This window comes from Stenella coeruleoalba (assembly GCF_951394435.1).
Source record: "Stenella coeruleoalba genome assembly, chromosome: 15".
Lineage (NCBI taxonomy): Eukaryota > Metazoa > Chordata > Mammalia > Artiodactyla > Delphinidae > Stenella > Stenella coeruleoalba.
In genome coordinates this window covers 67,794,658-67,819,968 of record NC_137161.1, presented here as the reverse complement: position 1 = coordinate 67,819,968, position 25,311 = coordinate 67,794,658, and the positions used below count along the sequence as shown (strand labels likewise).

The following is a 25,311-nucleotide window of genomic DNA, read 5'->3' as shown; positions in this document are numbered from 1 at the left end:
GGGCGGGCCCGGGAAATCGCCCGCTCGCTGGACTCTGCCTCCTAGAGGCCGAGTGGGACCGCAGTCGTGCAAGGGGGCGTGGGCTTGTAGGCTAGGGGGAGTGGGCTTGTAGGCTAGGGGGCCTGCGCCTTTAAGGGGCGGGGTTGCGCCTGCTGTGGCGGAAGCGGATTTGCTGGGAGGAGTCCCCGGAAGTGATGCACGGAGAAGCCCACGTGTGCGGTTCCACTCCACATGGCTGTGCTCCTGAAGAGGTTGTTGCATCCCCGGAGGCCCCCGGAGGCCTTGGGCCGCCCCCTGGGACGGCGCGAGGCCAGCCTGGGCACTCATGCCGGGCCTGCGGTGCGAGTGCGGTTCGCCCCCAGCCCCACAGGTAACCTTGGCGGACGTGACGCTGCAGGCCTAGGCCCACCGTCTCTTGCCCGCCCCCCGAACGTTCCGAGCGAATCCCTTCCGGTGGAGTCAGACTGGGCGGGTAGTGCGGCCTCATTATACAGAGGCAGAAATAGGTTTACGAGAGGAAAATTTTCACGTTGCCAGGAATTTCGTGTTTATTGTACTGTACCATTTCTTTGGGCCCCTTTTTTCTTTTGTGTATATAGTAAATGTGTATTGAGTACAAAATGTTTTAGGCGCTGGGGTACAGTGGACATGGAGAAAGTAGGGCCCCCGCTCCCAAGAAGCCTACACTGTAGTGGCTGCAACAAACACGTATAAAAATAACTAGTTTTAAACAGTCACGTGTGTCATGCGGAAGATGAAGCAGGGTAGGGGACTGGGGGTTGGGTAGGATGCTCAGGGATGCCTTGCTGAGGAGGTGTCATAAGGGCTGAGAACCAGATAACAAGAAGGGGCTAGGTATGTGAAACCTATAGAAGGAACCTTCTGGGCAGAGGAAATTGGAGGTACAAAGGCCCTGTGATTAGTATTGGAGCCTAGCAAACCAGAGAGTCAGGCAGGGCCCCACTGTATACCCTAGCGGCGATCTTGTCAGGGCCTCCGCACCAGTTCCCCAAATTCTTTTCTCATCAAGGCAACCTGCTTGCCCTCTTCACACCAAGCGTGCCTCTCATTCTGAACTCCAGGGTCACAGAGCTACCTTTGTGACAAGGTCTCAGCTACACAGAGTGACAGGGGTCTTTCTCAGCAGGCAGTATCGTGTAGAGCATGCTTCTCAAACCACCCCTGGTGAAAGGACTCGTTTCTGATTTCCAGTCAATTATGGACTAATACTTTTATAAAATCAATATAAAGAAATTAGTAGAAAAAGGAAACTCGTAAAAGCATACAAAATATGAGACTATTGAATTCAACAGATATAAAGTTATTCTGTCAAATTGCTGTCAACTTGGTTGGCAACTGCCAACAGTTTGCAGACAAGCTCTGGTTTGGGTGCCAAGGCCTGGAATTGTCTGGGCACAAATTTCTGGCTTTGCCACTTCCTATTTGTGTGGCTTGAGAAAATTATTTAACTTCTTTGAACCTCTTGAGTTTTACCATCTGTCAAACAGGGCTGGTAATAGTACCTGCCTCATGGTTTGAGCTAATGCAACTGAGGCACGGGGTAAGGACTGGTACTCATGGAAAGCACTTAATAAGCAGAAGGTTCCATTGTGATGATTTTAATTCTCCTTTCCTTGCTGATCTGTGGGAAGAGCCCATGTTGGAAAGGCTGTTGACTACAGATAGAAGAATGTAGATCATTATAATAACTAAAATTAATAGGGTACTCTGGTCAACATTTATGCCTCACAGCAACCTTGCAAGGAAGGTTTCTATTTTTTGTTGTTAATCTCTCTAACAAATTAAGAAATCGATGCACACAGAAGTCAAGTAGAGTGTCCAAGGGGTAGCAGAATTTGAATCAAGGTCTATTTGATCTAAAAGGTCTTGCTTTCAACTACTGGACCCCTGTCCTCTATCTTGGGGACCTCTGGTTTTGGTGGTGACCTTGTAACTAGCTGAAGGTCACATACATAATCAGTGTTGAGCTGGAGTCTACCTGACTCCAGAGAAGCATTTCCTATCCCGTGCTGCCTCCTGTACTTGGAGATGCAGACAAGCTCATTGTGGAGACAGGGCCGTAGCCTGGCTGTCGTAGTTTATCTTATGACAGGGCCGAAAGCAAGCTCATCACACGAGATGAATTGTGCCGAAGCACAGCAGTAGAGGGCTGCCGTTCGCTCAGGCAAAGCAGCGCCGTCTGTCCTGCTGTGGTAGCTTTTATTAAAGCATTATCTATGTTTACATTTTAAGACTTGTTTTCTTAACATTTCAGAAATGCCGAAGCAGCAACATATGTTTCTATTGATTATACAGGCAATAACGGGCTTTCTTGAAAACATGCCGTGCTTCGTCCTTGAGCGCAAAAGCAGCACAAGTTTCCCACCATTATTTTGATTATACTGAAGTAGCACAAGGACATTTCCTTGCGTTCCCACCATTCTGATTACACTGAAGTAGCACAAGGACATTTCCTTGCGTTCCCACCATTCTGATTATACTGAGGACATCTCATGGATCAGTGCCCAAAGCACTCAATGCTTCTTCGCAGGCCCCCGGTTTGCCGGGGGGGCTCAAAGCAATCAGGACTGTTTACAGTTCTGGCTTATTCGCCAGCCCCCAGTTTGCTGGGGCGGGGGGGCATGGGTCACGTCTCCTTTCCATGTCCTCAGTTATTCCGCTACACCTGGCCCAAAGAAGGAAGGGTAAGGGGGGAAATGACAGCCCTGGGAAAACTGTTCACTTTAACTTTTCAGTCAGGAATGATGAAAAAGTAAAATATTAAGTGTTTAAACTTGGGTGAAGAGAAATACAGTGGCATCAAATATTACTTTCGGTTAGTATCTAAAGCCAGCACTTAAAGTGTCAAGTAGACAAAATTTAAAATGTATGATGTGGATAGTCACGTACAGTGCATAGAGGGTATGGGCCAAATGTAATCTTACAGTACTTTTAATTAGTAGTTAATTTTTTTTTTTTGTCCAAGGACTTCATTGAATTTGCATAAGTTAGATGCACGTGTGATGTGGCTTCACTGAATAACTGTCTGCTTCTCCTTTGGGTGAAACTTGGCCTTAAGGCAAATGTCAAAGTAGAATGATGGGTGCAGTTGGGGAGATTTGGAGCCATTTTACCCAATGACATGCTCCAAAACTTCAGTGTTCTTCCACTTCCAGGATGAGGGTAAATGAGTCAACCAGCCCAGTCCTCTTCTGTGGCAACCTGCGTGCCTGGGTGCCTGACGGGGAGATGGGACAGGGTAGCGCCATTTCTTAGACTTTGATGTTCCCTGAGACCTTGTGTCACAAGCAGAACTTACTTGCCCCTTGTCTTCCCCATCTTGTCTGAGCTGTTCTCTTCTTCCGCCAGGCTTCTTGCACCTTGGTGGCCTCCGCACTGCCTTGTACAACTACGTCTTTGCCAAGAAGCACGGAGGGAGCTTCATCCTGAGGCTGGAGGACACGGATCAGACCCGCCTTGTGCCTGGGGCAGCGGAGAATATAGAGGACATGCTGGAGTGGGCAGGTGAGGCTGGCCGGGAGAGGCCCCTTCTTCAAGGAAGGCGCAGGGAGCAGGAAAAGGAGCCTGAAGGTTTTCTCACATGGCCCAGGGTGGAGAATGCGGAGTCCCTGGAGGAATGAGTACATTTGTGCTGCCTGGGGTGGCAGGTTCCACCTGGAAAGACGCTGAAGTTCCTGGGGCAGGGCAGAATAAAAAGCTCCAAGGCTGTTTGGAGATTCTTGTTTTTATCTCAGAATCTCACTTCCTCCTGGGAGCGGGCAGGAAACACAGGCCAAGTGGAAGATGGACCGGGAGTCTCCAGGGGTGTGGTAAGCCCGAGAAAGCGCCAGCCCAGTTGATGTGGGACTCCTGGCCCAGCTTGTCAAATCTTCTGATTTCCGGGAGGAGCCGGAACTCTGGGGTTTTTTTGTTTTTGATGACTACTTCCCATTGTTAAATCTGAGCTCAGATTTTTTTTTTTTTAAACCACATTGTACGAGCCAAACAAAACATGTGCAGCTCCTTAAGTCAGTCTCTTTAAGGGAAGTTTAGCCATGAGGCCAGCTCAGCTCAGGGAGGACGAGGAGGAGTGTATTTGTGTTCCCCAGGTCAGTAGCTGCCTTCCTGTCAGAACAGGTATGACTATTTAAGCTCGCCAAGGAAAAATGCCAAAAACACCAGTCTGTCTTGACATGTGTATTCTAGTCTCAGGTAAATCATTAACTAAATTTGGGGTTCCTGAAGGGCAAAAACTGATTTCATTTCTGTCCTCTACTGTAGAAGGTTGTAGCAGAAACTCAGTTGAGATTAGTTGAATAAAAGAATTCATGCACCAAAGTCACTTACTGTGGTCCAGGTAGTGATAGTGTTCAAGCATGGAACCAAGACCCTGCGCTCAGTAAGCAGGGGAGACAGATAAATAACAGGCGAACTCATTCTCACTGCAGTATTAAGTGATGATAAGTGATGTGGAGGGAAAGGTAGCAGGCGAGGAAACCAGCAGGGAGCAGGTCTTGGAGATGGGGGGGGACTTCCCCAGGGAGGGGACGGTAGAGCAGAGAGTTGCACAAAGTGAGGGGCCAGCCCTCTGGTTACCTAGGGGGAGAATGCTCAAAGCAGGGGGAATAGCAGATGCAAAGGCCCTGTGGAAGCTTAGTGCTGGATGTATTTGAGGAGCAGCAAGGAAGCCAGTGTGGCCCAAGCACGGTGAGGTAAACAGAGGACCTGGAGACGTGAGGACAGGGAGGTTGGCAGGAGCCCGTGATTGGCCACGTGGCGTGGAGCACCTGCTACACCGTGCTAGGCACGAGGGTACCGTGATGAGCAAGACTGCCTGATGTGTCCTGCCCCGAGGAGCCTCCAGCTCGGCGCAACGCTGTGAGCCTTCTGGTGAGGCAGAGGGCAGGGATCCGCACCCCAGGTGGCTCAGTTCTGGAGCTTCTTGCTTTGGGCATCGGTATGTAATTTACATAGGATGAAACTTACCATCTCAAAGTGGTCTTTAGTATATTCACTGAGTTGTATATCCACCACCACTCTCTAATTCCAGAACATTTCCATCACCCCAAAACGAAACCCTGCACCAGGCACTCCCTATTCCTCCTTCCCTCCTGCCCCTGGCAGTCACTAACCTACTTTCTGTCTCTGTGGTTTGCCTATTTGGGACGTTTCATTTTATGTCTGGCTTACACTTAGCATAAGGTTCGTGTATGTTGTAGCATGAATTGGTTCTTCTTTCCCGTTTATGCCAAACAATATTCGTTGTATGGAAATAACACTTTTTACTTATCCATTCGTCAGTGATTGGGCATTTGGATTGTTTCTGCTTTTTGGTTATGATGAGTAAAACTGCCGTGAACATTTACATACTATTTTTTATGTGACTCTGTTTTCAGTTTTCCTAGTGGAGTCTCTCTTAAACCCTGCTGGACATGTTAAGGGTAGATCAGGAAGGAGCCCCAGATGCACCTAACCCCCCCCTTCTCTGACAAATGAAGAAATACCAATACCAACAGTACCAACGATGGTCACAGCCAGGACCTGCTGAGCACCGAGATGTGCCAGGCAAAGCGCCAAACCCTTCCTGTAGGCCGTCCCATTCCAGCCTCGTGATGACCCTCAGCAGAAAGTAAATGTTTGTTTCCTTCTTTTGTAAAGGAGGAAATGGAGGCTCTGGTAGGTGTCTTGCCTGGCCTCAGAGCTGGCCAGTGCACTTGAACCCAGGCCCCTCAGCCTCCAGAGTCTGTGTGACGTCGGGTGTGCAGGGTTAGCCCTGTCCTCTTCCTAATTTGTTTGAAAGCCATTTCAGGGCAGAAACACCGTCATCCAGCTCTTCTGTGTCCACCCTACCTCTCCCGGAAGCGTTTATAAGTTAAATCTATCCTTTGTGACCTGAGGAAACCAGACCTGGGGTTGGCGGTTCGCTTATAATAGGTCACATTTAATCTAACAGCGTATGTTGCAGCTGTTCTACATGAAGCCATTGCACTAAGCACTGTGTAAGCACTGGTGCGTTTACGTCTCGGTCACTCTGCACAGTAGACTCTCAGCTCCACTTTTCAGAGAAGGAAACCGAGGCTTAGAAAGGCTAAGGAATGCAAGAGGCAGTCCACCAAGTGGTTAAGAGTGCGGACTTGGGGCCAGCTAGCCTGGCTTTGGTCCTTGGCCAGGTGACATAACACAGCCCCTCTACGCCCCCATGTCCTCCTTACTGAATGGGGGTAATAACGGCCCCTACTGGGTGGGGTGGTTTTGAGCTTTAACAGCGATCACAAAACATAAAAGCAGCCTGGAAGGTGCAAGGCACTATCCCTCGTGACAGCCAGTCAGGGGCAGGGCCAGGAGCCCAGCCAGGCTGAATGGGCTGTCCCTGAACCACGCTTCTTCTCCCAAGTCCCCTGTTCCAGCCCTGCTGGCTTCTCCCTCCCCAGGGCAAGGATGGAGGGAGAGGACGTGCCTGTAAGGGCATGGGCCGTGGAACCAGTGCACCTCCATCCGACTCCTTATCCACCAGCCACATGATCTTGAGCGTTAACCTCTCTGTGTTTTAACTCTTCATCTGGAAAAGGGAAATCATAAGAGTATCAGCCTCATGGATTGTCAGGAGGGTTAGAAGCTTTGCTATATGTGTAAAGCGCTTATAACAGTGCCTGGGAACCAGTGTCTTATGCATCGTAGTTATTACCGTTTGGTGATTATTCTCTGCCTGTGTTGTAGGCATCCCCCCTGACGAGAGCCCCCGCCGGGGAGGTCCTGCAGGGCCCTACCTGCAGTCTCAGCGACTTGCGCTCTACGCCCAGGCCACCGAAGCTCTGCTGAAGAGCGGCGCTGCATACCCGTGTTTCTGCTCACCCCAGCGGCTGGAGCTCCTGAAGAGGGAGGCCCTAAGGAACCATCAGACACCCCGGTGAGAGCCCCAGCCTGTCACGGGTGCCTCCCCAGGGGTGGATGTGTTCGTTAGCTCTTGCTGTGTAACAGATTATCCCCAACTGGCTTATCTCAGGGTTTCTGTGGGTCAGGTTTGGGCACAGCTTAGCTGGCTCCTTTGGCTCAGGGTTGCTCTCAAAGCTGCGTCAAGGTCTTGGCCAGGCTTGCAGTTACCTCGAGGCTGGACTCAAAGGATCTGCCTCCATGCCTCTCCGAGGCTGTTGCCTGGAGGCATCTGTTCCAAGCCATGTGGGCCTCTCCACAGGGCAGCTCACAGCTTGGCAGCTGGCTTTCCTCAGGGCAAGCCAGGGAGAAGGCAGGGGAGAGCGAGGAAGGTGGAAGCTACAGCTTCTGCATAACCTAATCAGGGAAGTGACATCTCACGGCTGTGTCGTGCTCTGTGCATCAGAAGGAAGTCACTAGGTCCAGCCCATGCTCAAGGGCAGGGAGGACATGGGAAAAGCACCATGAGGCAGGGATCATTCTCCTCTTCCCCACTCAAATGGTAGCCCACAAGATACGTGTCATGCAGTTTACAGATCCCACTTACTGTCTTGAGGATCGGTCTGTACGAGTCCATAAATTTTCCTCTGCTTGCGTAGTATTCCATCACAGGGCTGTATCATCACTCACTTGATCAGTTCCTTTCTAATGAACATTTATGTTATCTCTAATCTTTTGTTACTAACAAAAGGGAACGGTGATGAATAATGTTGACGTACATCGTTTGGCACATGTGCAATGTGTTTGTTGGGTTACCTCCCTAGATTTGGAATTGCAGGTTAATTTATAGCTTTGATAGATGCTGTCTAGAGGCACTCTACTAGCTTGTACTCCCATCAGCATCATAACATTCAAGTTCCAGTTTCAATGAACTATTTGGACAAGGGCTTGGATGCTCATACAAGGTCGTGCCATCCGCTGCAGCATTGCCTTTTTAATCTAAACGGTCTACTTGCCCATTGACAGAAGATTATTTTTTAAAATTACGATCATGTCCTATCCTGGATCCATACAGCCATTTATTTATTTATTTTATACATTTATTGATTTTTGGCTGCATTGGGTCTTTTTTGGTGCGTGTGGGCTTTCTCTAGTTGTGGCGAGTGGGGGCTACTCTTCATTGCAGTGCGCGGGCTTCTCATTGCAGTGACTTCTCTTGTTGCGGAGCACGGGCTCTAGGCGCATGGGCTCCAGTAGTTGCAGCACACGGGCTCAGTAGTTGTGCCTCGCAGGCTCTAGATCACAGGCTCAGTAGTTGTGGCACACGGGCTTAGTCGCTCTGCAGCATGTGGGATCTTCCCAGACCGAGGCTCGAACCCGTGTCCCCTGCATTGGCAGGCAGATTCTTAACCACTGCGCCACCAGGGAAGTCCCATACAGCCATTTACGATTGAACATTTAGCTCAGTGTCAAGGATGGTACTTACAAGTGTTACATTTGTGTATCATTTAGGACGCTTTTGGGAGCAAGTAACAAATACTCTGTTTAAAAGGGACAAACCAGAGCTTCTCAACTTCAATGTGCGGAAGAATTACCTGAGGGTCTAGTTAACGGGCAGCTTCTGATTTAGCAGGTCCAGGGTGGGTCCAGCAGGTCCTGAGATGCCGCATTTCTGACAAGCTCCCAGGTGAGGCTGACGCTGGAGGTCCACAGACCACACTTTGAGTAGCCAAAGCATAAACCACATAGACATTCATCTTCTCCTTCTGCAGAAGTCTGCAGGTGGGTGACTCCAGGATGAAGCCAGCAGCTTTGAGAAGGCGAGACTCTATTTTGGCCTGTTGCTGCCTCCCTTGCTGCCCCCCTCCCCCATCAGTTACAAGTGGCTGCAGCACCCTGTGGCTCGCCCGCTTCTCACTTAGAGAGAAAATCTTTCCCAGAACCTTCATCCTCCGCTACCCCACAAGCATACTTTTTTTTGAATCTCAGTGATGGGTCAATGCTTTAGGGGAATGAGATTGCATGCTAAGCAAAATCAGTCATGATTCACCCCTTTGGGTGACATTTGACGTTTCCTCATTAGCAAGGAGGAAGGGAAACAGGCTTGTGACTGCTGTGCTATGTTATCTCACTTAGTTCTCCCACGCAATAACCTTATTATCCCCATTCAAGACTGAGGAGACAGCTGTAAGAGGTAAATGACTTGCCCAAGGTCGTACAGTTATCAGAGGCAAAGGTAGGGCTCACGCCCGTCACCACTACTCTTAGTAACTCTTAGTTACTGTGCTGCTCTGCTTCCCAACAGGTATGACAATCGGTGCCGGAGCCTGAGCGAGGCGCAGGTGGCCCAGAAGCTGGCCAAAGACCCCAAGCCTCCCATCCGCTTCCACCTGGAGGGGGAGGCGCCTGCCTTCCAGGACTTGGTGTACGGCTGGAATCGGCATGAGGTGGCCAGTGTGGAGGGGGACCCAGTCATCCTGAAGAGCGACGGCTTCCCCACCTACCACCTGGCCTGTGTGGTGGACGACCACCACATGGGCATCAGCCACGTGCTGCGGGGCTCCGAGTGGCTGGTCTCCACCTCCAAGCATCTGCTCCTCTACCAGGCCCTGGGCTGGCAGCCCCCGCACTTTGCCCACCTGCCCCTGCTCCTCAACAGGGATGGCAGCAAACTGTCCAAGAGGCAAGGGGACATCTTCCTGGAGCATTTTGCTGCCGCCGGCTTCCTGCCAGATGCCTTGCTCGATATCATCACCAGCTGCGGCTCAGGGTTTGCAGGTACCCACTCCCCAAGAGGTAGTGGTGGAACCATAGCACTGAAGAGCCAGGGCCTTGGGTCGGGCCGCCTGGCCTTCAGTCCCAGCTGTGCCGCCCACTGGCTGTGTGATCTTATACATGTTCCTTCTCTTATTTGACAAGTGTTTATTGAGCCAGACACCGTGTTACGTGCTTGGGGCTACAATGGTGAACAAGGTAGTTGTAATCCCTGCCCTCAAGGATCTTATGATCTGTGAGCCTCGGTTGCCTCATCTGTAGAATGGGCTAAGTGTCTACCTCACAGGGTTAAGTTAGGGTTCACTGAGCTCCTGACTATGAGGCACCAGCACAGTATCTGCCACACAACAGCACAAAAATTACAGATCCTGTGATTATTGTAATTACATTATTAATAGAAGTACAAGTAGGTACTCTGACAGTATTACTAGTATTACTGTGACTCTAGTTTATTCCAAGCTGACCAAAGACTTAGGCCCACATCTTGATGATGCACAAAATAGGATGACCTTTTGGAGGGGGGACGATTTCTGAAAATGTGGCCATAGTCTGTTTCCTGCTTTTTCTGCTCGTATCTCATTTAAACCTTAAAATATCCTTGAGGGGTATTTATTACCCCCACTGTTTGTTAGAAGCTTGTGAGGCTCAGAGAGATTGAGTAACTTGCCGAAGTCACACAGCTAGTGAGGGCTGTGGCAGAGGCTCAAGCCTAACCAGGATGCGCACTGACTGCGTGAGGTGGGGCCACCGCGCGTGAGAAGCGGCTCGTGCCTCAGCTCTTCTCACTCTGGCTGCACTTTGGAATCCACCAGGAAGCTTGTGAAATGCAGTCCTGCTCAGACCCCATCCAAAACCAGTCGGGTCAGATCCCTGGGGCGCAGCCAGGCAGTGAGCAGGCTGTTCTTGCAGCTCGTGTCTTTGAGGGCCGTGAGGGTTGATTTAGCCGGATTGTTTTCAAGCTTTTTGTTCTTTAGTGACAGAACCCTTTCTGCAAATGAAAGCTCACTCGGGCCCTTGGTATATAAAATACCTAGAAGTCAAATCTGTTTGGGCAGCCTCCCTTGTGATTGAAGGTGGAATGGCAGGGTGGGGGGTGGGTGCTGAGCAGCTGGGCCTGCCTCACTTGCAGAGAACCAGATGGGCAGGACCTTGCCAGAGCTGATCTCACAGTTTGACCTGACCCGGGTCACCTGCCACTCAGCCCTGCTGGACCTGGAGAAGCTCCCAGAATTCAACAGGTGAGCGGGGAATCTGGAGCACCCCCAGGAGAAAAGGGCTCACCGGCTGATGCTGGGTCCCCACGGTGGAAGGTCTAGTGGGCTCTGGAGTCACACACACTTGATTTTGACCATGGGCTCAGGTGTCTAGTGCCATGTGACCACTGGTAAGTCACCTAACCTCCTCAAGCCTCTTTTCTCTAAAATGTTTTCTCACCTTAGGCGATTGTTCAGTTAAATTAAGCCTCAAACTATTTTGCACATAGAAAGCGCTCAGTAAAATGGCAGGTACGGTTTTTGTAGTCACCATTATTCCTGCTCAGCCCCTCCCCTACCCAGCCAACACAGTAACAGTGCTGTCTCATGGCGTCTGTTTTACATTTCAAGTAGTTCTTCCCTGCGAAACCTCCAGCCACAGTTACAGTTCGGATCACTGTTGCCACGTCTCAGGCTAAGGGCATTAGAGGGAAAGCCAGAGGACAGGTCCGTACTTAAGGGCCAGGGACTCTTTGATGTCTTCTCTTGAGCCTTGGTTTGGGGGCAGGCTCTTCTCGGTGCTTTATGGCATGAGCCCAGGGGATTCACATCGACTGCGGGTGTGTCAAGGACGTTACTTCATGTACTTCCCACCATCAGACATAAGGTCAGTTGTATGATTTTGCCCTAGTGTGCATACAAGGAGAGCAAGATGTCAGGAAGTTGAATAAGCAGCCCAAGTTCAAGTTCACACAGTAATGATGGGCATCTTTTTTTTTATTATTATTTTTATTTATTTATTTTTGGCTGCGTTGGGTCTTCGTTGCGGTGTGCAGGCTTCTCATTGCGGTGGCTTCTTGTTGTGGAGCACGGGCTCTAGGTGCATGGGCTTCAGTAGTCGCGGCTCACGGGCTCTAGAGCGCAGGCTCAGTAGTTGTGGCACACAGGCTTAGTTGCTCCACGGCATGTGGGATCTTCCCGGGATCGAACAGAGATCGACAGGGATTGAACTCCTGTCCCCTGCGTTGGCGGGCGGATTCTTAACCACTGTGAGTGGGCATCTCTTGAGTGGGGCATTCAGGAGCAAACAGTGTGCACATTGAATGCAGCCTGTTCTCTACCTTTCTTATCATGGAGAAAGCGATATCCCTGGGAGTAATGGAGTTGGAACGGGGGAGATACTTTGTGACCCATTCCAGTCCTCTGCAAAGCATGAGGGGGAGCCAGAGGGAGACGGCAGTGGGCTTTTGCTTGGGATAGATGCCCTCAGTTTTTGTGCAGCCGAAGCTGTTCTCTTTAGTTGTTTCTGTAATCAAGCCACTGCTATGATTATTTCAGTAACAGTTGTAAAGATAGTAGTTGTCATAGCAGTGCTAGTGGTGTGGTGGAGGTAGTGATGGTAACGAACATTTATCTAGCACTTGGCTACGTCCCAGGCCGTGGACTATCTCAAGCCTGATTTCTTTCTTCCCACTGTCTCATCTAACTACTAAGGAGGTCCTAGAAACAGTTTCAGTACAAATTTCATGTGATTTCTCTTCATTCATTTTAGAAAGTGATGGTTTTGGGCCAGTGAGTGCTCCAGATTGCTTCCCAGACGGTCTCATCCTTCCACCCTGTGTTCAGACTCCCTGCCCATCTCCAACTGCCGGGTGTGGCAGTAACGCAGGCCTGGTACTCAGTGCTTTACAGACAGCTCCTCATTTACTCTGCCCAGCGCCCTGTGAGGGAGGCCCCGTTGTTCCCACAGTAACAGACAAGCACCCTGAGCTCCGAACGGTTGTGTAACTTGCTGCAGACATCTGGCAAAGCTGGCTTCACCCACAGGCCTGTGCAGTCTCAGAGCCCATGAGATGATCAAGAGTCCCTTGCTGCCTGCCTTTCTTCTGCGGCAGGGACAGGGGCCCAAGCGCCTACAGAATGGCCCTCGGCCCCTCGCTGCTCGCTCTCTTGGGTCCCTCCAGTCGTGCTGGGGACAGGGTGAGGGCAGCCCAGAGACAGGACTGACAGGGCCTGGTTTGAGGCTTGGAGTCTTAGAGGCTTTGTTGCTTCTGAAGGAGGGAACAAGGCGGTTAGAAGAATTCTGAAAAGGGAAAGATTTGACCTGACAGGAAAACTTGAGCTTTTTAACTGTGAGCCGTGAATTCAGAGAACTGTGCCGTCTGGACATGGCTTTGAATCCTAGAAATCCATATTCTCGACCTCTGCCCTTTTGCTCCAGAGCCCCATGCTTTGAACTCTGCGAGGAGGCAGGCACCGCCAGGTTCTGCTTTGTAAACTCAGGTGCCTGTTGAGGCCAAGCAGGTAGCTCAGAGGAGGGTGGCGGGCCATGTGAGAGGCCCTGGGGAGCAGAGGGACGGGCAGACCTTCGGCACCCTCCTCTCTGCTCCAGCTGGAAGGTGTCATTCTTCAAACCCCACCCACTCCACTGGGGAAGAGGGTTGTCTGGGCTGGAGATGCCCGTGGCAGGACGGTCCCTTGGCTTCCCCGGCAGGCTGCACCTCCGCCGGCTGGTGAGCGATGAGACCCAGAGACGCCAGCTGGTGGGGAAGCTACAGGCTCTCGTGGAGGAGGCATTCGGGAGCCAGCTGCAAGACAGGAATGTGCTGGACGCAGCCTACGTGGAGAGGATCATCCTGCTGAGACAGGTGTGGTGTCGGGAGCTCGGGGGGACCCAGGGAGCGGGTGGCGCCCCACTCCTCCCCCTCCCGCTGCATCAGAGCCCCATCCCAGGGCGTTCAGTGACCGCCTCTTCCCCCAGGGTCACATTTGCCACCTGCAGGATTTGGTCTCCCCAGCGCACTCCTACCTGTGGACTCGCCCTGCTGTGAGTCGAGCGCAGCTGGGCGCCATCTCGGAGAAGGTGGACATCATTGCCAAGCGTGTGCTGGGGTGAGTGTCCGCAGGCTGAGTTCAGGGTTCTGCACCTCTCTTCCCTCTCTCCCCACCAGGGCCCCCTTCACTCCAGGGCTCGGCTGTCAGGCCTGCAGTACAGCCCCAGAGCTAGCGAGAGGTTCTCCGTGAGACGATCACTCACGGCTCTCTTGGCGGAAGGGCTGACCCTGAGGAGCCCAGGCTCTCCCAGGAAGAGGCGGTGGTCTGGCGCTGGGATCGGACCCACCTGGGTTCCGTTCCCGCCCCACCCCTCGCTGGCCCAGTTAGTTCACTTGCCCAGGGGGCTTCGATTTGTCCAAGTGACTGCACGTCCTTGAGCTCCCATTTCCTCATCTATAGGGTGGAGATGATACGAGGTCTTATTTTAACAGTAGCAGAACTCTCCAGATTACGAGGGCACAAAGTGCAACCAAAACGAGCTTAAGCAAGGGGGGAAATGATTGGTGTACGTAATTGCAGAGGCTAGGAGAAGAGCCAACTTGAGGTCCAGCTTAAAGCTGGGGCCAAAAATACGGTACCAAGACCTAATTTCTCCCTCTGCCCCTTTGACTTTCTCCCCCACTCCTCCACGCCCGCCACTCCTTCTGCAGGGGTTCTGTATTGGGTAGATGGAGCGTCGGATGCTCTACCAGACAAGACAAGCGCCTTTCTCCCTTACCTGCATCCAGAGCAGGCAGTTTGGGCTGAAGAGCTTTCTCCACATCTCCAGGGTCCTGTCATCCCTGGGTTTTGCTCTTGTCCCCATGGTCCATGGTGGCTCACAATTCAGCCAGAGGAAGAATGAGGGAAGGGAGAGGGGGACGGGATACTCCTCCCCCTTAGGGACTTGACTTAAAAGTGACACACTCGTTTCCACCTGCATCCCGCTGGCCCGAACGCCTGTCTTACGGCCACTCCAAGCTACAAGGGAGTCTAGAAAATGTAGTTTTTACCTTGGGGACCAGGTGCCCAGCTGAAAATTGTGTCAGTACACATGAGAGGGAGAAAGGATACCAGGGGCAGAAGCAGCCTCTCTCACAGTCTCCACTGTGGTGGTTAAGACAGCAAAACCTTAGCCTCCGGCTCCAGCTGTGTCCTAAGAGTCACTCTGATGGGGCCTGATTGGCCTGGTTTTTCTGTCTCCGAACTAGTCACTGAGGCCTGGAGAATGTGATGTGCTGACTGGCTTAGGTTAGGTCATACGTGGGACCCTGAGTGGACCCCCCCCCCCCGCCCCCGACCCAGCCAAAGCACATGGGCTGAGGATGGAGCCGGGTAGTTCCACAGGGAGAGTTAGGGCCTGTGGAGAGAGTTATAAAGATTAAATTAGATAATAATAGCAAACACTCGTGTGGGTTTGCTTACACATGTGCCTACAGCATGCTGTGTTATATATCATATACGTTAGATGTGTACACGGATACGTGTGCATGCTATGTGTGTGTGTACACTTGAATTCAGAGCAACCTAATAAAGGAACTCCTGTTAGCCCCATTTTAGCAGGTGAGGAAATCAAGGCACAAAGAGGTTAAGTAACTTGTCTAAAATAATACAGCTAGTAAATTGAAGGAGCAGGGATTGAGACGCAAGCCGGCTGGGGCGAGAGACCGTATGTCCAGTCATATTCTCTGTTGCTTATCTTTGGTGTAAAGTACTTGGACAGCCCCTGATAGCAAGCAGCCATCACAAGTCTTCCCTCCTACTCAGCCCCCAGCAGAAAGGCAGTCCCAAACAGCAGCTTCCTTCGTGAAACGTCTGTGGATTCAAGGAAATGTGTATACAGCTCCATTCTTCCAATTTTTTGAATTTAAAACTTAATTGTTATTAATACATTCAAACCTCTTGAACCTCTAGGTTTAAAACCTAGAAATTATTTTGAAAGGCATATATCAGGAGTCCCATTTTTAATCCTTGTCCCCTGTCTGCCCTGTTCCAGAACCCTCTCTGGATGTTACTACTATTCATAACTATATCTAAATAACCCTTAGTTTTCAGCTTTTTTACACAAAAGGTACAATACAGGGAATTCTCTGGTGGTCCAGTGGTTAGGACTCAGTGCTTTCACTGCCGAGGGCCTGGGTTCAGTCCCTGATGGGCAACTAAGATCCTGCAAGCCGAGCAGTGCGGCCAAAAAAATACGATACAATAACACTGTTGTCTTTGGGTGGGATTTTTGTGTTATTTTTATTTTTTTAGTGAAGTATAGTTGATTTATAATATGTTAGTTTCAAATGTACAACATAGTGATTCAGTATTTTTATAGTTTATACTTCATTTAAAGTTTACAAAATAATGGCTGTATTTCCCTAAGTGTCTATATGTGTTTTTTTGCTTGTTTGTCTGTTTGTTTTTCCCTTAACAATTTATCTTTAGATCTGTCCAGGGCTTAGAAGAGCATCCTCATTCTTTTCCCAGCTACAGCTATTCCCTTTTTATACCACTTTACTATGATTTATATAATTCATATCCTATTGGTGGACATTTGGATTGCTTCCAAATTTTGCAGTTACAGACAATCACAGTGAGTAACCTTGAATAGACATCATTAAGCACCCTTACAAGTAAATCTCCAGGATAAATTCCCAAGAGGTATTATTAGTAATAATACTCCCTTAATTTAGGACATTCCACACGAGGCTGTTAGTTTTGGTTCACTGGGCTAATGTCTTACCTCCCCACCCCTGCCATGGGATTAGATTTTAGAGACCCTCGGGGGCTCCCACTGAAGGCAAGAAAGCTGACGCCCAAATATTTAGAAGCTGCCGGATCTCTGGAAGTCCCTCTGTGCCCACACCAAGGCCTGGACCAGCTCTAACATGCCCTGGCTGCCAGTGTTGGCTGCCTGGGGCCTGTTACTCTCACCAGCTCCTTGGCAGCCTGCTTCCCCACAGTGACATTGAGGAGTGTGTTTGGTTTTTTCCCACATTACATTTTTGGGTTTTTTTGAAGTATAGTTGGTTTACAATGTGTTAATTTCTGCTATATAGCAAAGTGATTCAGTTATACATATTCCTTTCCATAGTCTTTTCCATTATGGTTTATCACAGGATATTGACTATAGTTTCCTGTGCTCTGTGGTAGGACCTTGTTGTTTATCCATTTTATACATAATGGTTTGCATCTGCTAGTCCTAAACTCCCAATCCTTCCCTCCCCCCACCCCGCCCACCCTTGGCAACCACAGGTCTGTTCTCTATGTCTGTGAGTCTGTTTCTGGTTTGTAGATATGTTCATTTGTGTCATATTTTAGATTCCACATATAAGTGATATCATGGTATTTGTCTCTTTCTGAGACTTACTTCACTTCGTATGATAATCTCTAGGTCCATCCATGTTGCTGCAAACCACATTACATTTCATATTTTCAATATTTCCTCTTCTCCATTTCATAAATAGCAATCATGTGGTCCGGTTTTAAGATGCAATACAGATGATTATGTTTCTCAAATTGAAACTGAATTGCTCAAGTACTGGAGTGAGTAAGGAAATCTGCACTAAAAGGCTTTTTGTTTCAATTCCTCATGAACCCAGTCCCTGAGCCGGTAGCCCTCCACCCTGAGCTGATGTGGGGAATGGAGTGTCTGGGCCCTTTCGGGAGCAGGTGGTGTCAGAGGTGGCGTCGAGGATCGTCTGCACTAGTGAAGATCTCCAGCCTCGGTCCCTCTTCCGTGTGGAATGACTCCCCCTGCCCTGCTCCTGTCTCTTGCTCTAACTCAGAATCAGGGCTGGGACGAAGTTTTTGCAAGTCGTGCTCTGACTAATTGGGGACTTTCTCTTGAGCTCAAACGTGCTTTGGGGAGAGGGTCTCAGCTGGACTGCCAGGAAAGGGGGGAATGGTTGCTGGCCTGTTTTAGTTCCTTAAGTGTTTCATTTGTGGGCAAAGAATGGTTGTAGCAAGTTGGCGGCAGGGACATTACTGGAGCTGGGGTCTCCCGATTTCCTTCTTTCTGCTCTTCTCCGCTACATCCCCCAGAAGTCTTGAAGCTGTGTTTCAGATCATTTCCCAGAGGGCTTCATTCTTCCATCCTATGTGTAACCCAATCCTAAGTGTCTTTTCAGATCCTCTTGCAATGTCTCTGAGCTCTTGGATGTAATAAATATTAGCTAATATTTAACTTTTTATTGAAATATAAGAGCTCATCCTTTCAAGTACTTACCATCTGTTCAGGCAATGTACTTAGTGCTTTACAAGTTTTAACTTAGCCCCACCATAGCCCTGTGAGGTGCAGACACTTATTATTCCCACTTTACAGGTGAGAAAACTGAGGCATGAAGATTACATGGCACAGGTAGTAATCAGTAAATCCTCTATGGTTTCCTCTTAGTTTCCCTATTTTATGCCCACTTGCTTGGATTCTCTGTGTTTGTAGTCTCTTGGTGGTTGTTTCTTCCGCAACTAGGATGGGGATGGGGGTAGTAGATATCCCCCACCCACAAGGCAGGCTTGAACATTGGTTGTGCTGTTAATGTATATTGTAGCTGATGGATGAATCTTCTGAAGTCCTCCCTTCCACCCACTTGCCACTGGCCCATGCTGGCCCCTTATAGACTGGCCCTCTTCTAGGCTTTTAGAAGGACCCGGTATGAGTTTAACTCAGGACATGCTGAACGGAGAACTGAAGAAGCTGTCAGAAGGTCTGGAAGGCACCAAACACAGTAACGTGATGAAGCTCCTCCGAGTGGCCCTCAGTGGACAGCTGGTGAGGCGGGTGGCTGGACTGTGCCCTGGAGCCCTCATTTATCCACTCAGCTAACATTCACCGGCAGCACTAAGCTCAGTTTGGGGGCTGCAAAGATGAATGAAACATGACCACCCCCCTCATTCAGTCATTCAACAGACAATACTTACTGAGTACCTACCATGTGTAAGCACCATACTAGGTACAGTGGATACGGTAGTGAGTGAAACACATGTGCTCCCTGCCTTCATGGAGCCGGCGGTTGACTGGGGCTATTGGACCTACCAACCCAGCAAGAGCAGGCTTCTGGGACCCATCCTTAGAAATCAAAGCCCGTAAAATGCAGACTCTGCTCCTTGGGATGCAGGCAGCAGTGCTGGGGTTGGCCTAGGGGTAACTTCTGCAGACCAAGTTGGGTGTTCATTCCTCAGGCATCTTAAGGCAATGTTTTCTCTTTTTGTTCTTAGCAAGGACCTCCTGTAGCTGAGATGATGTTGTCCTTGGGACCAAAGGAAGTGCGGGAACGAATACAGAAGGTGCTTTCCAGCTAGAGAGAAGGTGTGCAGGACAGCAGAGGTGGCCACAGGAACTGTTCTTGTGGGACCCGCCCTCAGAGGGTAGGAGCAGGAGGCCTGGGGCCCATCGGAAGCTTGTGGAAGGAACCAAGAATGGACACACAACCTCTGGGTGCACAGGTGCATTTATGGCTCCACGCCAGGCCCATCCTTATCAGTTGGCCAGGGTCACCGAGCCCCCCTCACCTACCTGACGCTGGAAAGGAAGGCCTCACTTATGGTTCTGACACCACAGTACACAGCAGAGGTTAGGAGCTGGCTCACTGAGCAGTCGCAGCTCATGTTTTAGTCTGCTCGGGCTGCTATGAAAAAATATCACAGAATGGTGGCTTAAATAACAGAAAATGATTTTCTCACAGTTGTGGAGGCCAGCAGTCCAAGATCAGGGTGTTGGCAGGTTTCGTTTCTCCTGAGGCCTCGCTCCTTGGTTTGCAGACGGCTGCCTTTTTGCTCTCTCCTCACAAGGCCTTCCCTCTGTGTGTGCCCTCGGTACCTCTGTTTGTCCAAAGGCCCTCTTAAGAGGACACCAGTGAGATTGGGTTAAGGCCCACCCTCACGGCCCAGTTTGAACTTAATCACTTCTTTAAAGGCCCTGTCTGCAAATTTTGTCACATTCTCAGGTACAGAGAGGTTAGGGCTTCACATGTGAGTTTTGAGGGGAACACAACTCAGCCCATGCATAACAGCTTGGCAGCAGCCTGGATCCCTGGGTCCCAGTTCTCGGGCCCAGTTTGACTTTGTTTTTTAATTTATTTATTTTTGGCTGTGTTGGGTCTTGGTTGCTGCGCACAGGCTTTCTCTAGTTGCGGTGAGCGGGGCCCCGCTCTTCGTTGTGGTGCGTGAGCTTCTCATGGCGGTGGCTTCTCTTGTTGTGGAGCATGGGCTCTAGGCACACGGGCTTCAGTAGTTGTGGCACGTGGACTCAGTAGTTGTGGCATGCGGGCTTAGTTCCATGGCATGTGGGATCTTCCCGGACCAGGGCTGGAACCCGTGTCCCCTGCATTGGCAGGTGGATTCTCAACAACCGTGCCACCAGGGAAGCCCCCAGTTTGAGTCTGGAGCAATGACTGACAAGCTGGGCTGAAGTGGCTTGTTAGACTTTCTTTGGGGCTTATAAGGGAAGAACCCACAAATCTGCCCAGGGGGAACACTTAACGTTTTATACTACTCTTTGTCCTTGGGCTTGGGGCAGCCTGTATCTCCCTTCCCTAAAGTTTGTCTCTTCCTCTTTTCCAGTTCTCCCCCGGTCCTTGGACTGGAGACCTCTACCCTGCCTGCTCTGCATCTTTTTCTTCATATTTGCCTCCTTCTTCCACCCATCATTTGTAAATCACTGTCTGTGGGTTTCTGAAATGAGATGTTCTTCTTGGGGTGAATAGGAATAGCTGAAGTGGAAGGAGGATGGTGGCCAGCTACAAAGACCCCTACACAGCTACTGGGCTTCCCCTTTGTAGCCCCCAGTCATCGCTGCCTCCTGGCATTCACACTGAATAGGGCTGACTTCTGTGTGGTGTGTCATGGCTTCCATGTTGTTCTCTTGGATCCGTTACTCTGTGGGAAGCCAGCTTCCACACTGTGAAGACAGTCAGAGAGACAAGGATCAGAGGCCTTTGGACAACAGCCGTATGAATGGACCATCTCGGGAGTCAGTCTTCCAGCCCCAGTCAAGCCTTCAGATGACTGCAATGCTGGCTGACATTTGACTGCAGCGTTCTTTTTTTTTTTTTTTAATTGGAGTGTAGTTGCTTTACAATGTTGTGTTTGTTTCTGCTGTACAGCAAAGTGAATCAGCCACACGTATACATATATTCCCCTCTTCCTTGGATTTCCTTCCCATTTAGGTCACCACAGAGCATTGAGTATAGAGTTCCCTGTACTATACAGCAGGTTTTCGTTAGTTATCTGGTTTATACATAGTAGTGTGTATGTGTCAATCCCAATCTCCCAATCCATCTCACCCCCTCATCCCCCTTAGTATCTATACGTTTGTTCTCTATGTCTCTGTTTCTGCTTTGCAAATAAGTTCATCTGTACCATTTTTCTAGATTCCACATACGTGTTAATATACGATATTTGTTTTTCTCTTTCTGACTTACTTCACTCTGTATGAAAGTCTCTAGGAACATCCTCGTCTCTGCAAATGGCACAATTTCGTTCCGTTTTATGGCTGAGTAATATTCCATTGTATATATGTACCACATCTTCTTTAGCCATTCCTCTGTTGATGGACATTTAGGTTGGTTCCATGTCCTGACTATTGTAAATAGTGCTGACTGCAGCCTTCTTGAAAGATCCTGAGCCAGAACCACTAAGCAAAGTTGCTCCTGAATTTCAGACATACAGTTATGAGATAATAAATATTTATTGTTTAAAGCCACTTAGCTCTGGGATAATTTGTTACCCAGTAAGAAATTGCTAATACACTGTCCTTTTCTAGGGGAATAGGGAAAGGGGATTAAAGAATTTGCTGAGTTTCACAGAGACCTAATCCTTGCTTGAAAAGTACATCAGATAAAGTTCTTTGATGGCAAGCAATGGAAACCAGCTCTGCCTAACTTAGGTTTATTGGAGACTTTAAGTTTATGGGAGTTTAAATTTGTGAAAAAGTCATAGACTCTATGGGAAAGCCAAAGAACCAGGTCTTGGAAAAGACAGGAACCAGGGAAGCTCTGAGCATGCAGGCAGCAGGAGCTCATGGCCAGTCTTGTCTGTGTTCTTCAGTGGGAATACATGAACTCTTAATTATTTTTTGTTATGGTTTCTCTGTATTTTTTCCCTTTCAGTTTTGGATGATTCAGCTAAAGATTCAGATTCTAAGAAGAGAGTGGTTGGGCTAACTGAGGTCATGTTACCATTCCTCAGCCAGGAATATATCCAATGGAGGAAAAGTTCCCAAGGAGAAGTAGGGTGGTTTTTCCAGAAGAAGGGGCAATGGCAGAAACAACAGGTGTTCCGCCAAAGGGGACACAGAATAATAATGCTTGCAATTTATTTTGCGTTCACATGATCCTCAACCACTTCTGGGTTTCAAATTATGCTGGTAGGGGACTTCCCTGGTGGTTCAGTGGCTAAGACTCCATGCTCCCAATGCAGGGGGCCTGGGTTCGACCCCAGGTCGGGGAACGAGATACTGCATGCGTGCCGCAACTGGGAGTCTGCATGCTGCAACTAAGACCCGGTACAACCAAAATAAGTAAATAAATATTAAAAAAAAATTATGCTGGTAAACAGTTTAGTTCATCATCTCTTTAAATCTTCACAACCCCATGAGATAGGCATTATTATTATGGTTGTTGTTTCTATGTTTTAGATAGAGAGACTGAGGCTCAGAAAAGTTGATCAACTCTTCTGAGGTTTTAGTATGAGGCTTACGACAACCCAGAGTCCAACCTCAACTCTTGTCACTCTGAGTGACATCAGAGCCTTCGATTCTAAGACATCAAATATGCTTACAAGAAACTCTAGATCTTGGTTAGGGAATCTGACTGTTTTAACAAAATGAGTGATCAAATTGCTGAGTCGATAAAGTTGTGGCCACTTCCTCGGTTGGAGTGAGTTGTCTGAGAAGCAGCATGTATCCTCTGCTCTGGGGTTTTGCTCAGGATCAGAAGGAATGTGTAAAAGGACTTCACAGTTTAAATAACCTCAAGTCCGTCCCCCAGTGTTTTTTCAGACTATAGTGAAGTGAAGGCCATAGAGGCCAACTGTCTAGACTCAAAAACTGGTTCTGCCACTTACTGTGTGACTTCTGTAGCTCAGTTTCCTCATTTGTTAAAATGGGGGTAACAGTTGTATCTGTCTCAGCAAATTGTAAGAATCAAAATAGATGACATATGTAAAGTTCTTAAAACAGTGCCCGGCACTCAACAAATGTTATTGCAGTCATCCTCATCACCAGTATTTTCATCCTTAGAGATGCTGATCTTGGTTGCAACACATAGAAACACACTCAGACTAACTTAAACCATGAAAGTAATTTACTGGAAGATTTAGGACCCACAGATCCCAAGGGCAGGACTTCCAGCTGGACTTTACAAGAGACTGGAATCTGTACCCAAAAACCTATTAGGACCCAACACACTCACCTTTATCCCTCTGAAACTGCAGTTTCTAACCTTCGTCTCTGTCTGGGTGTCTGCTACTCTCATCTTTCTTCTGCAGGCTGGCTTTCTCTTATCTCTGCAGCTGTTGAACAACTGCCTCAGCCCTAAAGCTGAATCATCTCCCCTCTGCTACACTGCCAATTCAATAACTAGTATTCCATGTCCAAAATCCCAGGAGAGAATCTGATTGGCCTAGCTTGGGTCAGCTGTCTACCCCTGGTCCAATCAACTGTGGCCAGTGGGACAGAGTCATGTAAGCAATCATGGCTGCAGGAGACCACTCTAGTGATGGAGAGGGCCGTTCCTCCCCCTGAGCGTATTCTCTTTCCATGGAGTTTAGAGTATACCTTTGCCAGAAAATTACTATTTTTCTGTAGGCAACTTTGGAATCTCATTCATATTGCCTTTATCCTAGCTTATTTTTTTCCTCATAATGCTTATTACTATATGAAATTATATAGTGTATTTGTACATGTTTATTGTCTGTCTTACTCTAAAGATAAGATTGAGACAGGCAATAAGTTTTTCTTATTCTTGGTCGTAACCATAGCACCTGACACATTGTCTGACACATAGTAGGGAGTCAGGTAAGCTCTCATGATGAAAAAAATGTTTGAGGCCTTCATCAGTCAGATCAGTTTCTTCAGAAGTGGCAATTATCAGCTGATCTAACTCTGCCAGATTCCAACAGTTTCCCAGTTTCACTTTCATTGACTCTGGGGAATCACATCTCTTTTGCAAGATTTGCAGTTGTAGTTAGCTATCTGATGTATTGCCTGTAAATTGCACCAAATCCAGCTATCTGTGAGAGACTGACCTTTGACAAAGACTTTGAAGACTGAGATAGATGGAATACTTCAATATAGAGGGGTGTTTAGTGGGACCTAAATTAGAAATTGTCTAATTGATTAAATATGTTTGTCTTATGATGAAATTCCCTACCTTCCTAGGGACCAGGATAATAAATACTTAGAAAATGAGGACTTCCTGGGTGAGGGCAGAACCCAGAGAGGGTAGTTCATGCATTCATGTTCATAGATGTCAGAGGACTTTACAGATGAAGTGACCTTTGAACTGGGTTCTGAGGGATGAGTAGGAGTTTCCAGATCAGTGGGGGTTGGAAGGTATTCCAAACAAAAGGATGAAAGAGAATTTCACCAAGTTGGGTGGAGCCAAGGGTAGGAGTTGAGGGAGTGGGAGAAGTAGCTGAGAAACCAGGCAGAGGGAAATCCAAACAGCCCTTCTTTGCCAGGTTAAGGGTATCAAGGTGCCATCTGATGCAAATAGCAGAACATCCAGATTCAAACCAGCTTGAAAAGGAAGATTTAGTATCCCGCAAAGCAGGAAGTTCGGGGGTATGGCAGGCTCTGGGGTTGGTTAATTAAGCGTTCAGTGACCTCAGTGAGGACTTAGGGTCTTTCCATCTCTTTGTTCTATTGGCCCCAGCATTGGCAACAGCCTTGGGTTGGTTCTCTCTGCTCACAATTGTCTGCCTAAAGTGCTCGGGCCTCTCTGCACTTCATGTTGTCAGAGAGAGCGTGGCTTTCTGTGTCTCTCTCCCTGAAAGCAAGGAAACTTTTCTCCAGCACCTTCCCCTTCGTGACTTCCCCATTCTTCAACCTGTCCCTTCGGGGAAGTGGGTGGGGGAGTCCCCATAGATCAGCCAGACCCAGAGCTGGGGGCGGGGCCAGCTCTTCCCTGGGTTCCTGGACAAAGTGGGGGTCCATTAGCGAAGACATGAGTTGGGTCTTCATGAAGTGGAAGGTGAGGAGCCACTGAAATGCTTTAAGTAGGGAAGTGACAAGATCAGATTTGTGTTTTTTTTAAAGATCATTCCGGCAGCTTTGCTGAAGAGAGATTTGAGCAGGGCTGGCCCAGGAGCGGGGAGCCCTGGTAGGAAAATGAGACGTGAAAGAGGGAAACAAGATAAAGCCATGTTTCATCCTCACAGCCTGACCGCCCCCCCCAACCCCATCTACCTTTCCGGCTTCACTTCACTCATTCCTGCCACATGCGCCCCCTTCTCTTGTCTCCCGCCATGTAAGCCTTCCTTTGTGCCGCTATTCTGTCTGGAATACTCTTGTCCATATGCACTTTTTTTTTTTTTTTTGCGGTACACGGGCCTCTCACTGTTGTGGCCTCTCCCGTTGCGGAGCACAGGCTCCAGACGTGCAGACCCAGCGGCCATGGCTCACGGGCCCAGCCGCTCTGCAGCATGTGGGATCCTCCCGGACCGGGGCACG

At 49.0% G+C, this 25,311-nt stretch overlaps 1 protein-coding gene across 8 annotated transcripts; it reads left to right on the top strand.

The window, feature by feature from the left end:
• Nucleotides 1-116: 116 nt before the first annotated feature.
• EARS2 (glutamyl-tRNA synthetase 2, mitochondrial) lies at nt 117-25,175 on the top strand. Of its 8 annotated transcripts, XM_079944344.1 has the most exons (10): nt 117-370; nt 3,370-3,525; nt 6,718-6,907; nt 9,176-9,648; nt 10,775-10,883; nt 13,333-13,486; nt 13,600-13,730; nt 18,276-18,411; nt 18,858-18,948; nt 20,202-25,175. In XM_079944344.1, the coding sequence occupies exons 1-9, from the start codon at nt 232-234 to the stop codon at nt 18,939-18,941; spliced, it is 1,572 nt and encodes a 523-aa protein (XP_079800470.1). In that variant the 5' UTR covers nt 117-231; the 3' UTR covers nt 18,942-18,948; nt 20,202-25,175. The 8 variants fall into 8 exon arrangements, 7 of the variants coding, with proteins under 7 accessions (XP_079800470.1, XP_079800471.1, XP_079800469.1 ...); XR_013831527.1 differs by lacking the exon at nt 18,276-18,411; XM_079944345.1 differs by having other exon boundaries at nt 13,621-13,730; nt 18,858-25,175.
• The last annotated feature ends 136 nt before the right edge of the window (nt 25,176-25,311 follow it).